General features: G+C 36.6%; 2 protein-coding genes across 4 annotated transcripts; both read right to left on the bottom strand.

Annotated features, from left to right (window-relative positions):
- Positions 1-323: 323 nt before the first annotated feature.
- Positions 324-2604, bottom strand: LOC110111232 (actin-1-like). Its single transcript, XM_028698488.1, has 5 exons — positions 2545-2604; positions 1915-2314; positions 1753-1826; positions 1132-1215; positions 324-389 (listed from the first exon to the last, which is right to left on the bottom strand). The coding sequence occupies exons 1-5, from the start codon at positions 2602-2604 to the stop codon at positions 324-326; spliced, it is 684 nt and encodes a 227-aa protein (XP_028554321.1).
- Positions 2605-6772: 4168 nt separating this feature from the next.
- Positions 6773-13020, bottom strand: LOC110111241 (zinc finger protein 2-like). Of its 3 annotated transcripts, none has more exons than XM_020843010.2 (3): positions 12910-13020; positions 7728-7833; positions 6773-7652 (listed from the first exon to the last, which is right to left on the bottom strand). In XM_020843010.2, exon 3 carries the CDS (start codon positions 7634-7636, stop codon positions 6995-6997), a length of 642 nt encoding a protein of 213 aa, XP_020698669.1. In that variant the 5' UTR covers positions 7637-7652; positions 7728-7833; positions 12910-13020; the 3' UTR covers positions 6773-6994. The 3 variants fall into 3 exon arrangements, with proteins under 3 accessions (XP_020698669.1, XP_020698671.1, XP_020698672.1); XM_020843012.2 differs by having other exon boundaries at positions 7737-7833; XM_020843013.2 differs by lacking the exon at positions 7728-7833 and having other exon boundaries at positions 12910-13009.
- Positions 13021-14704: the final 1684 nt, after the last annotated feature.

Below are 14704 nucleotides of genomic sequence, written 5' to 3'. Positions count from 1 at the left end.
TGCTTTAATTAGTCTTTCTTGTTAGTATCTTGAATATGAAATCCGATTTGGGATCTAGAGTTTTCTTTTGGGCTCTAGAATTGGCTAGAGATTTGAAGAGCTATTTCTTTCTCTCGAATTGAAAAAACTTGTATCATTTGTTGTTTTCCTACAACTACTAGTGGAATATTTCATTTTCTATTAGTTTTTCCTCTATTTTTCCCAAGAAACCTGCTGTATTTTGCTATTTTTCTGCTGTAAATAGCAGTTTTACTCACTGTTTCCACCAATTGTGGTTAGGTTTGCTTGCAAACTCAAGTATTTCCAAACATAATCCTGGAAGATTAGAAGCACTTCCTGTGCACAATTGATGGCCCAGACTCATCATACTCTGTCTTAGAAATCCACATCTGCAATCACAGATAGCAGTGATTTTTTTCATCCCAGCAAAAAAAAATGATAGACTTCATAAACATATAGAAAGCTTTTTGACAAAGGACAGACTATATCGACTAACAGATCCCAGGCAAATGAGGAATTTTAATTAGAAGTTCATGCTGACGCCACAAACTAGCACACTATGGCAAGCTTGTTATGCATGCACAGATCCAAGGTGGAGCGTCGGGGGCATCAATCCCCGCTGGTCCAGATCTGCATACGCAAACATGTAGATATTTTTTGATTTTGAAGAGATGCATGAGATCATTTGTAAGAAAATAGATATATAATCTTACATTTTGAAACTCCTTCGACCAGTGTGAATTCATCACAATGCCATATGATGTGTTATTGTATGGATAAAAATGTAGTAATAATGGTGAATTTTAGAATTTTTTTCAGTGTGAGCACTATAATAATATATAGCCTTTTTATCATAAACTTCATTCTAGATTAAACAAGTTAAGTCTGCAAAGCATTGAATAACACACCATATGGCATTGTGATAATTTTACACTGTCCTAAGGAGTTTCAAAAAGTAAGAATATATATCTATTTTCTTACAAATGATCTCGTGCATCTCTACAAAATCAAAAATATCTACACTGTATATTTGTTTGTTACACAAGTAAAGAAGCGGTAACTTGGGATGATCAGCTGTAAGAACATTTGTAACAATGATAAGCACTAAATTAATGAGCTGAGATAAAATACCTGTTGGAAAGTGCTAAGAGATGCGAAGATGGAACCTCCAATCCAAACACTATACTTCCTTTCGGGGGGAGCCACCACCTTGATCTTCATGATGGTCGGTGCTAATGCAGAGATCTCCTTGCTCATCCTGTCAGCAATGCCAGCAAACATGGTAGATCCACCACTAAGCACTATGTTTCCATACAAATCCTTTCTGATATCCACATCACAGTTCATGATCGAGTTGTATGTGATCTCATGAATGCCAGCTTCTTCCATCCCTATCATAGATGGTTGGAAGAGGACATCAGGGCAACCGAACCGCTCAGAACCAATGGTTATAACCTGCCCATCAGGGAGCTCATAGTCAGGGGCGGAACCAGCCCTTTTTTAGGGGGGGCAAACTTATAAGACATATATGTCGGGGGTCTAAGGGGGCAGTGTCCCATGGCAGGGTTCGACCTGTTGGGGGCAATTACCTAAAGACAATAGTATTTTCAAATTTTTAGGGGGGGGCAATTGCCTAAAAATTCTTGTAATAAAGACTAAAAAATAAATGAAAATGAGTAAATTACCTAAAAAAATCATATAAATAAATTTTTTAAAATGTTTTGAGGGGGGGGGGCAATTGCCCCCCCTAACAGCCATGGGGTTCCGCCCCTGCTCATAGATCTGAACAGTGTGGCTCACACCATCACCCGAGTCCAGCACAATACCTAGAAACATAAGAATTTGACAAGATAATCGTCGTTGCTAAACATTTTCTTTTGGACTTACAGACTCAATAATCATATATTTGCTTGCCTATTGTCTGGCCACTAGCATATAGGGACAGAACAGCCTGAATGGCAACATACATGGCTGGAGTGTTGAATGTCTCAAACATAATTTGAGTCATCTTTTCACGATTGGCTTTGGGGTTCAAGGGAGCTTCGGTGAGGAGAATTGGATGTTCTTCTGGTGCAACACGAAGTTCATTATAGAATGTATGGTACCAGATCTTCTCCATATCGTCCCAGTTGCTTACAATCCCATGCTCAGTGGGGTATTTAAGAGTTAAAATACCACTCTTGGATTGAGATTCATCCCCAAAATATGCATCTTTCTGCCCCATTCCGACCAACACGCAAGTACTGGGACGTGGGCGACCTACAATAATATTTGGGAAAACAGCTCTTGGGGCATCATCTCCGGCAAATCCAGCCTAGATCAGTAAGTTCAATAATAGTTCATGGATATAATAAGCACAATTAGGAATTTTGAAATGCATTTTAAGAAAACAATTCAGGAGACCAATCATTTTTTTGTGTCCATGATTTGATATATGTGAAATAGCTTTACCAATTCAAGGTGGTTATGAGACATCTTCATCAAAAGAAGTTTCCAATAAAAACAAAACAACTCGAAGAATTGAATATGAAGAGTCATGCATACCTTAACCATCCCAGTTCCATTGTCGCAAACCAGGGGCTGAAAGTTGTCAGCACCAGCCATCTTCTATCTGTGAACAGCACCAACCGGATAAAAAAAATATTAACATGTAGAAAAACATAAAAGCTGTATTTAATGTACATTTGCATAAATTTGTAAAACAAAATTTTGACAAATTTGATTAAAATTTACCAAATAAAGAATTGATATGGATTTCAATCAAAACTGCTGTATATATCCACGACCTTGCTGACAACAAAATCAATAATTATAATGTCTTATAATGACTTTCCACATTCAAACAGCAAAATAGTGTATATAAAGAATCATGTGTAAGAATGCAATAATGGATTTTGCTTCACTGACACCTAGATGCAAAATGCACAAGAGAAAATGCAGAGTTGATGTCATCAGAGCATAATTGCATTGTGTAAGAATCTAAACATAATGCCAATTGCCAAATATAGAAGAGACGATGCAGAGACGATGTCATTAGAGCATAATTGTGTTGTGTAAGAACCAAAACATTTGGAGTGATTCAGAATAGCAGAGATAGAGGGAAAGAAGGACATGGAGACAGAGAGAGAAGATGGGGATCAGGTGGGGGAGAAAAAGGGTACCTGCTGGTGGAAGCGTGAATTCGGCGGGACGAGGGGCTTCCGAATAGTGGCAGGATCTACTACCAGACTGACGACGGCTGATGGAAGGCTATTTGTGAGGAACTGTAAGAGTAAGAGCTGCTCTGTTCGGCCCTGTTTTGTTTGCACGAGAGAAACGAAGGAATGTAGGGGGCTCGGTTAGGGCAAGAGATCGAGAGCGATGAAGAGGGGTTTTTGGCTGAGGCTATCTGTCTTCCTCGCGTGAGGAAGAAAAGCGGAGCGAGAGGATACTGGAGTGCGAGAAATCACCGAATGGAGAAGCTCTATCTTCTAGTCTCGAAAGAGTTTCCAGCTTCGATCCGAAGGATGCTCAGGGGTAAAGCACGAATACTAAGCCCGCCATTTTTCATCTCTCGCTTCAATCTTTCGAAAACAAGCGAATAGGGTCTCCGTATAAATACGGCCGCTGGAGATCGTGGATATCAAGCGAAGACCTCGGTCAACTGCTTCGATGCACTCGAGCATAGCGACGCTAGCAGAGCGGGCAGACCAGACAGTCGAGTCATTCTAGGTAATTTTTGGGTTCTCAGGTCAATCTGAACCCGACCAGTTTTTTGAAACGGTTTGAACCCCCAACCCGAACACGACCCGGTTCGGGTTTGGGTCAACCCAAACTCGAAATTTTCAAGTCGGGCGGTCAAATATTGACACCCCTAGGTCTGATCAAGTCAATTTGACGAAATTAAACTTGATCGACGCAATTGAACCTATATCGACATCAATTTGAATCAAATTAGGCACGACAAGGCTCAATTAGCTCACTTAAATGCGCTCGAGGGAAAAACACACGAACAAAATCAAGGCCGACAAATATATTTTAATAATAATGGCCATAGATTTCTGCTAAAAATATTAGACACGTTTTAATAGTTATATGATAGTGAATAAATCTAAATAACTCTAACAATTCCTAACAAACTCAATATGTTGCGACAAGAAGCATTGATACTTTACCTACTAAGAAGCACAAAATGTAAAAGTATATGACATTTCGTAAACAAGCTTATATTCTATAGAGAAGAAGTTAGAAATAAGCGATAAGTAGGGGTGTCAATTTTGGGTTACGAGTCGGGTTCGGGTCGAACCCGAAACTGCCCGGCACTATTCGGGTTAGGGTCGACCCGACCCGATTTTGCAAACTGGTCGATTTCTGGACCCGAACCGGACCCACTTCGGTTTCGGGTCAACCCGATCCAAACCGCGGACGCTGCAGACGCGACATGGCCTCGGGACGCCTGCGACATAGAACTGCCGGACGCGGACAATCAAATATGTGCCATCAAGTGGACTAATTAGGCCTAATATCAATAAGATGAGCGCACCTAGTATCTATTACATTTTTTAGATAGTGGTATAAGATAGCCATTAGAAGAATGAGTTTGTTAAATACAAAAAAAAAATAACATATTTGATTTAGATCTTTTATTTCAAGGTAAGAAGTTAATTCGAATTCCAACAATACAATAATCATACTTTTTATATATAAAAAGTTTTGAAATATCTAGTAGAAGTGCTTAAGCAAAGTTGTAGAGCCGTGGTCACTAAGATGAAACCCAAGTGAAGTTAAGCATAATAGATAACCTCTCAAACCAAGCATAAGGCGGCTATTTGTGAGTACATAATGCATTTTTATGTTTGCAAACTCCACAAGGGTTATGAGAAATGCCAAGTGGGGGAAACATGTAATCATGCTCTTGAAGATCATCATTCAAGAAGGTGTTGTTCTCTACATTTATTTAAGAAATATGTCACTAGAGGATTAAGACTACAATAATAAGAGTATAAACAATAGGCATTTATACATTGAAATTATGAGTCTCCTTATAATCGATACTATACTACTGAGAGTACCTTTTAGCAACCAATCATGCTTTATATTGCTCAACAAATTCATATGCTTCAGTATTGATCTTACATACCCGATGAGAATTTAGTATACTTTTACTTGATGATAGATGCTATAATTTTCAAGTATTTATTCTATTAAAAACAAAGAGTTAGTCATAACCTATTATTAAAGTGGATCAATAACATCCTCTTTATAGGACTAGAGCTTAGAAGTTATGAATGGAGTTAGGAAAAGATGTAAAAACATGAGAATAAGATGAGTAAATAAAAGTTGATAATTTAGTTAGCTTACAAGTACACTAAGAATGATTATGTAGAGATCCATATTCTTAGAAGGTGTTGGATGGCCATTGGAGTGGATGTAGTGGTAGTATTTTCAAGAATTTAAGTAGGAAAAACCAAAATAGATAGAGGATCATACAAAGATGCATTTATGATGTATCATATCAAGCAATAATATGATAAATATTGTCAACAAAGAGAAGAGGGATGTGATGAAGAAAATTGCCACACAACATTTTAAAATCAACACGAACAACCATAAAAAGTTGAACGAATTACTGCTTCTCTCCATAATTAGCATAAGGAGCAAATGCTTAAAATTATGTTAATTGATTTAATTCTATAAGAGCGAAGTGGTTGTAAAGAATTGTCATGGCACAATAGAACTTTTAAGTACTCATATAATTTTAATGAAGCAATCTAATATCAATCTACCGTTGATATTATTTTGTAAAATTAGAGTATGTATATCGGCATTGCCCAAATCTCTTTGGTTGTTTCATAAAGCAGTAAGAAAGCTAAAAAAATAGCTTTATAAAACAGTAAGAAGTCTTCCCAAGTTGTTTAATTAAGTGGTTGGTTGGTTTGTTGTCTTATAGAGGTATTAAAATCCTTTTGACATGCAGTGTAAAAGTGTAATATATTTAAAACTTATCTTTTAGTTATTTTTTTGTGATTTTAAAATTTGACCTTTTTGACATATTTCTAAATACCCCACTTGTCACTTCCACCGTCACCTGCAACGCCATTGCTGCTCGTCGTTAAGCATTGCTGCCAAGTGCCATCGCACCTTTAATTGTCGTTAGCAGCTTCTGACCGCAGCCAACAAGCATTGCCACCAGCCTCCACTCAGCCACCACCTCTCAGCCACAGTTGTCGGCCCTCACCCCTCAGACTAATTTTCAGACACTCCCAATATTATCAGTCGCATCGTCAAACCAGATCATCGAACTTTACATAGAATTCATTTTGCTTAAAATCAAACACAAAAAAAATAATATCACGTATTTACTTTACACCCAATCAAATAATTCTAGAATATTTCAAATTCAATCATTTTAAATACCTTGTGTTCTTTTTACTCAACATTTTTTCTTTTCAACAAATCAAATAGCTCCCTTTTTTTTCTTTTATAAGCCCCACAAATCAAATAGCTCCTAAATGAGTTTTATCTTGATTTTTTAATTCTTTTAATTATAGTTATTGAATCAATTTCTTTATTTTTAACTTGTTGAAATTATTAATACTTTTTTAATAAAGCATGAGCAATTTATATGAGATTAAAGAAAAAGAATGGTTGAGTACCCTTTTGTCTTTTGTCTTTTAAGATGATAAAACAACTCCAAAGCAGTTTTTATCAAAAGAAAAATGGCCATTTGCTTTTGTATCACATCTACAATGCATATGTAATAAAATCAACAGTCCCCTACATTGCCTACTTATAAGCCCAAGCCAAATACTATCCATATAATTCTACGTAAAAATTAGCACCAATCTCCAGTGTTTTTCTCCACAAACAAGACTAGCTAGGCACAACAGCCAAGCAAAAAACAAGCAGAGGATAAAACCTCGTAGCAATACCTGCTCATATTCTAAGACTTCGCTTGGGACGTCCCAAACGAAGCATCACTACATTCTGAAGCAAATCAATTTATACGTTTCATTCAGAGCCTTAGAGTGAGATCAGGCTCATCAACCTCCCCTGCTTCCTTCTCCCCATAATTCAACTCAGAAACAGGAACCACTTTCTGCCTGAAACTCCCAGGCCATATCACCCCCACCTCCTCTTCTTCCATTAACGCAGGAATTCCTTCAAACAAACCTTGTTCAAACATCCCACTTCTTCTCATCTCCTGCGTCCCAAAGAAACCTTGATGCAACGAGCCATGAGCCTGCAGACCACCATGAAGGGGAAATGAAGCCATGCTTACAATAGTATGAGTGAACTGTTCAGCTGTAGTTACACGCTTTGCCAATGTTCTCTCCCTCTTATGGGCGTTCTGGTGGCCGCCGAGAGCTTGGGAGCTGAAGAACTTGCGAAGGCAGTAATTGCATGTGAACATTCTTCGTCTATGGGCTTCGTTGCTGCTTTCAACAGTGCTGGAAGGGGAGTCATGGTTGATGGGGAGGCAGAGGGAAAGCGAGAGTGACATGGAATGGGGAGTTTGGGTGGAGATGGAGGGGGAGCAAGCGATTTGGCCTGTGATATTAGAGCTGTTATCTGCTGATTGATCAGTCTTGAGTGAATTCATATGTAACTCATCTTGGATTTTGCTGGAAGAGGAATGGCAGCTGGGTGGATTCATCAGGCTTGCCTGTTAGCTGGATTGAGATGTAGAACTAATCAGATGAAAATGTTCTTATTCACTTTGTCAACATAATAGGATTAATTAATACCTTTCTTGCCTTCAGAATAAATTAATCTTCTTTTACAGAGTAAAAAGCTTTATTCATGTCAAATGATCTTCCTCCAACATTAATGCAATATCAATCCAAATAGTTCCTGAAGTTTCAAATTATGAGAGCTGATGGCGAACATAATCATATCTGTGCGTTACAGTTATGTTAATGCATTCAATCAGATGATAATTGGGTGCAAAAAGCTAATCACAATGCCAATCTTCCAACATGAATATGGTTTATAAAGCCATTAATTAACCTCTTTAACTTTGTCCTCCCTAATCTAGTTTGATGATGGAAGAAAAAAAGGTCATGAACGATTTACTTTTAGGCTTTTTTCAGTACATTTTCATAATTAACATAAAAAGAGACATAGTAATAATGATTTATTTACTTTCATACAATAACTTTCATGATTTTGAGCATGGATGAATAGTAATATAGGAAGTGAAGTCAAGATGAAGAAAACATAGTGATGTAGGCTTTATTTGGGACGATTATATTTTTGTTTCTTAAAACAACTTTTTAATATAAAAATTAAAATTTTTATAATAAAAAATTATTTTAAGAATCAGTAATAAAGCCGTCCCAAGAGAACCCTTAATGACAAGGAATAAAGCGAATGACAATAGAACTAAAGGCTACAAAGACACAACTTTTGCACGGAGGATATTTCATTTCTTGCACAGTATTAAGCCTTTTGTAGAGAATGAAAGCAGCTGAGGTAACTTTAGACTTGACACGTGTATGGTGCAGATTAGAAGGTTGTAATCTTTAACAGTTTTGATATCGTTTGCTGCTCCGCTTCCTCTGTTTTGTGAGATGCTGTTATTACCCCCTTTAAACTGATGGTGGTTGCTGAACCGTCAGTTTTGAAAGAAGAAATTGAAAACGAACTGTGGTAAATGGTTTGGTTAAGATGTCTCCTATTTGGTCCCGAGAGCTGATAGGTAAGACTTTGATAGTATTTGAGTTAATGTGATCACTCACTGAAGCTTACTAAGGAGCTAGCCCAAGCTAGGGGGGACCAAGACCTCTATACCAAGTCAACAATTCAGCACACGCCACATGCTTGGACATCATATGTCACACTCTCTCTCTCTCTCGATCTCTCTGAAGCGACCAACCCCTCATCCAAACTCAACTACAAGAAAGCGCCAACCCAAAGAGCTATCAGCTCACCTTATAGTGATTGATCAATTATTGAGCCCATCTTGTCCAAATTATAGATTACTCGCCTTCTCACCAAAGTGATCTAAGGCTCAGCATAGGCCGCCAGCAGCTTGCAAAACATTCGAGCACCTCCTCCTCAAAACCCACTCGCAGAATTTCCCACTCCTACTTTGCACTACCAAGCTCGCTCACACTACAGAGCTCTCCCAGCACATACTTAGCACTAATGAGCTTGCCTAGAGACATATCAACAGAAATTTGCAATCAATCAAGGGACAACACATGTCTAGGGTAGTGTGTAGAGTTGAATGGGTGATCTTTGTAGTATAGTACTTTTTACATTTTCTCTATATTGTCTTTCATGTAGCCCTCAGAATCCTATAAATTAGAGTTGATGAGGAATAGTTTGGGACCTTATATTATACCTTATGGCTTATGCAGTGAATTTTTTTCCAGTTTGAAACCTATAACTCTTTAAAGTATACTATAAAATTTTCTTTTATTCTCTCCGCTCTCCATTTTTCACTAGTCCTAACTCACTAGGTCAGCTTGTTATTAAAGTCGTGTGTCATCCACAAAAAATTTAAAGCCAATAAATAGAGTTCCTATTATCCTCAATTCTGGGTGGATAAATATTCATCTACTAATATAAAATGCTTAATTTGGGTCCTCAGTGTTCTGCTTTTCTTAATAAATGGCATCGAAGTTGATGGTTAGAATGTAATAAAGTGATTCATGCATTGTAACATCTATGGTTCTTAACTACTTTAATTATGATCAAGCAAAAATTAAAAATGGGTGGCGCTTATAAAGGTTGCAGGAGATTGAGTGGGCTCTTGGTACATGATACATAATAGTGTTGAAAAAAGAGAGTGATGAATGATGTGGATAAATCTTTCTCTCTCACACACACACATTGTCTCGCTCAATTGACCTATTTTCACTGGGAGGGAGATTATCATTGAAATCTTCATGGAAGTGGAGAAATTATCAGAGAAAACTCACACCTAAGAGCAATGGAAATCATGACAATGAGAAAAATAATTTAAAGAGAGCACCATGAAAAAAAACGCAAGATAGCTTACATGGTTTGGAGAGAATCGTCTACACCTATAGCTACATAAAGCAATATTTGCACCTTAGTTCAAAAGCAATAAGAAGAAAAAAAATATTTTATCTTATCTTGCTTTTATTATTCTCGCTCTCTCTCTCTCTCTCTCTCTCTCTCTCTCTCTTGTTTCATGTCTAAAGTTAAGCAAAATTCTTCCATTGACTATGCCCATCAAACATATAGAAAGGAATGGTACCTCGTAAGTCAAACTCACTCTTTTAAAGACTCCGGTTGTTGTTGTTTATTTACTCTTAAGAATGCCTTGACTTTCAGCTATTATTTCCAGCCCTTTAGGGCTAATGCTGAAAACCCAATAAAGAAATCCCTCTGTATGACATTATTCCAAACTAATTACTAACCTTTGATCACTCCATTGGCTATTTCTCCAACCACCATTTCTGCACCTAAAGTAGAAGAATGAGTGATGTCGTACAACCATTAATTTCTTCTCCTTTCATTGAGCAACTTAGGGCTGTTAAATTCATGTCTATGGTCGTGTTCGGGACCAACCAGAAGTTCTGACACTATTCGACCCGACCTGAATCCGACCCTTTTTTTTTAAAACGAGTCAGTTTTTTGGACCCGAACTCGACCTGCCAAGCTCCAATCGTGTTCATGAGTAACTGGCTCCTTCGTTGTTGTTCGACTTCACTCCTTGGACGACGTTCACTTTCGGTCATATCGGAAGTTACATCATGTTGATCGGAAGCAACGACGGGAGTTCACTCACTGAGAAGGAAATTTTCTCTGTTTCGTGAACTTGGAGGCGTCTAGGTTTTGCTTTTTTATCTTCTCATTTTCGTCGTTGTTGTAGTCTGTAGAGATTGCAGGAGTCACCGGCTCCTTCGTTGTTGTTCGACTTCGCTCCTTGGACGACTTTCCCTTTCGATCGGATCGGAAGTTACAACATTTTGATCGGAAGCAATGGCGGGAGTTCACTCGCTCTGAAGGTACCTTTCTCTGTTTCGTGCGCTTCTTCGGCCAAATCCCATAAATAAGCTCGAACTACATGATTCTGGGTTGAAATCGGGCCATTCTTGGATTTCCGGGTCAACCCGAACCAGGCCTAGAATTCAAAGCGGGTCGAAAATCAGGACCTGAACTTAACCAATTTCGAATTCGGGTTGACCCTAACTCGAAAAATTCGGGTTGGGTTTGAGTTGGTTTTTGGGTCGTGTTAATTTTTGACACTCCTGGAGCAACTTCAAGTGATAAGTTTAGGAGATTATGTATGAATAGGATATTAAGTTTGGCAGCCATCAATTTATAAAAATCAAAACTAAATCTTCTTCAAGAATCCAGAGAAAGCAAATATGGCATAAGTGTGGAGAGTGCTGCTCAAGGAATTTATGAAGCTACATTAAAGAAATTTCATCAAGAAGCAGACTGATTAACCAACCGATTAAGATCTATCACTCAATATACAAATACTCTATGTTATTAGTTTAATCCTAGCCCATGTTGTCAAAACTCTATGGTGTTTTATTAAGTGTCAAATTCTCATTTAAATCTAATAAATAAAGGTCATATCTAATATTTCTAACCAAATCTTTTTATGTCTACCTCTACATTTCTTAACATAGGTCAAATCTAATACATCTACTCCCCTGATCGGGTCATCGGAAGGGCTGAAGTTTTATGCAAGCAAACCAACTAAGGCAACTCTCTCTAATATTATCGGTCACTTGAGCTATTCCAACCTTTTCACGTATACCAACAAGAAGTATAATACTTTATTTTGAGAAAATATTAAAAGAATAATTTTTCTTACCAAAAATGTTACTGCAGTTGGAGTAATTTTACATAATCACTTGTGATAACCAAAGTTTATAGCAGCAATAAAACTAATCTTAGCCTCTTAGGTAAGCAGAGTTACTGCTATAGATATATAACAAGACCCAGAGTCCATCTTTAGTTTCTCTCCCTTACTATGGCGTCCTAGAGGTAACAATAGAGGCATAGACCCTAAATCACTTCATATATAACATTGGAATAAACTGGATTTTCATAGATAAATGATACAGATAAGAATTTAAGGCTTCGTTTGGGACGATTTTCTTACAGCTTCTTAAAATTTTTTAGTACAAATTTTTTATTTTTTTACTATAAAATTACTTTAAGAAATAATAATAAAGCCGTTCCAAACAAAATCTAAGTAACACATATACATAATTTTTTATTCATTATATTCAGGCAATCAAATAATATTCAGCATTAATCAGTTTCCTTTTTAGTACAAGTTGACAATCCTGTACAATTGTTCAGACCCATCAATTATAATTATGATTCATTTAAAGGAATGAAGTCTTCTTCAACCATGCAAAATCTCTCATCATAGAAGTTTACTGAACACTTTATACTAAAAGAGAAGCTTTTGAATCAGATACTGAAGCATTTATATTCTTCTATGACTGAAAATTCATATCATTTTGATGTCCCACTGAGTATATTACATATTCATTGATGGGAAATATTCCATGGCAGGCTGAAGATATTAACAATTGAAGCATCCATCAGATTGGTCATGTTCTAAGGAAAAATAACCAAAGAAATGAAGTGAAAACAACAGAGCTTTTTCAAATGCAGAAATTACCATACTGCAATCAAAGAATCTCAATCAAATCAGATTTTTTTGTATCATTGTTTAGTTTAAATTGGAAAGAAGAGTTCATGAGCAAAGATTTCAATACTAACCCACTCTACTATTAAAACAGAAAGAACATCAAACTTCTTACAGCAACAGACAAAAAACATAAAAGCAAACAAGAACAAAAAGCATAAAATTTAAGAATTTTCAAAGATCTCACAGATCATCAGAGCTAATAATACTCTTTTAAGATATCTTAAATACAATCAGAAAGCTGAAAAAAGCAATCTAAGATCTGAATTACTTACCATTCAAGGACCTGCAAGCAATCCAGCGCCCTCTGTGGCCAAATGTGGACTTATTGGGCTTTTCTCTTTTCGCACAAATAAACAGAGAGAGGGAGAAAGACGTAATGATGACAGGGGATATGTAAAGTGAATGTAGTGATGTTTAATTATGGAAAGCAAAGGTTGAGTGGAGGAAAGAGGTGACAGGTGAAAGGAAATGGAAAAGGAAGCTTCTTTAAAATTTCTGGTGAAATTCTCTATAACAAAAAAGAAGCAATATATAACGTAAAATACTTTGTCTTCTACCACTAGTGACATAAATGAAGAAGAGGCCCTAAAATATCCTATAAAAAAATGAATTGCATGTGAAGTAACATTTTACTAGTTACTTGAAGGTTTAAAAATTAGATCGGACTAGCCAGTTCAACCTGCTGAATAGGTAATTGATTGGTGGACTGCTTCTGTTACCTATCAAAATCGCATTCACACAAAAATACCAGTGGTAACATCGAACCGATGGTTCAATAGCTGAACCGGGTGGATCAGAACATATTTTAAAAACGCTCGGTTCAAAAAATATTTATCTTGGACCGTTAATTTTAGATCAAATGGTCAAAATTCAATAGGGATATTTCTAAACCTATTTCATTATTTCATTCCAATTTCGCAACTTGTCCTTGTCTCGACATTGCTCTCCTTCGCGAGTACAATCCATTGCGTGAGATGAAGGCATCGCCGGTGCTAGTCAACACTCCTCAAAATTGATCTCCTCCTCTGCTATTCATCACCACAACTTTTTACTAATTATTATGTTGAAATTCAAATTGATGTTAGGGAGACAAAATCCCTCAACAATTCAACCACTATTTTATTCATCATGATAGATGAATAGGAGTTCTTTTATGTTAAAAACTTTAATCATATATTTTATAAGTACTTATCTATCTTCACGAGTCATCCATATTGCACGACTTTGATTACTTTGTCATGTCCTTTTCTTAAGACTTTTGAGTCAATTAAAGACAAACTCTTACACATAACACATCCGGAAGCATTGAATCTAAGAACTCAAGATTGATAGTTAAAGCATGCAACCAACAGATTAAGGTTTCATTTGGGATAACTTTTTTCTCCTTTCTGAAAATTTTGTACTAAAAAATAACTTTATAAAACAGTAAGAAAACTGTTCCAAACGAATGTATACTCAGTCTTGTCCTTTGCTCCTTAAACGACTCATGCACATTCCCACTGGCCGCTGTTGTACTGTTTCTTCTGGAGAAAGCAGTTGCTTTCAGTGATGCTTCGTGCTGCTTTGGTTTCCATCATTATTTTAACGTGGCTCTATCGCTTTGTGAGTAACCTAATTTTAGATATTAAGATGGAGAGGGGCGGAAAGTTCTTTTGAGGTGCATTATCTCTTAATCTTCAAGCTATGAGCGCATGCTGAGTACTTTTGAGATATGATCATTTGTCTTAACTAACTAATAAAAAAATGGAATTTATTCAGTACAGGCAATCATATATGATTAATTTAGTCTCAAAATATTATATTTTTTTTTCAAATTAATCAGACTATATAAAATTAATGATCGTTCAAAGACTAAAATGCTCATCACAAATGGAATTTTTTTTCCATTGCCAATTAGTAGATCATTAATTAATCACTAATTATGATGGATTATATATTAGTTTAGCCTCATGTGTCTTTTTCAATGTTCTTTTGTGATAGAGTATAATTGCTTCTTTTTCTTTCCATTTGTTAATTTCATATTGGTCGCTAATGAAGAGTAACTATACATGCATTATGAGTTATGAG

The sequence above is a fragment of the Dendrobium catenatum genome, unplaced genomic scaffold (assembly GCF_001605985.2).
Source record: "Dendrobium catenatum unplaced genomic scaffold, ASM160598v2 fragScaff_scaffold_1090, whole genome shotgun sequence".
Taxonomy (NCBI): Eukaryota; Viridiplantae; Streptophyta; class Magnoliopsida; order Asparagales; family Orchidaceae; genus Dendrobium; species Dendrobium catenatum.
This window is presented reverse-complemented; position numbering and strand designations above follow the sequence as displayed.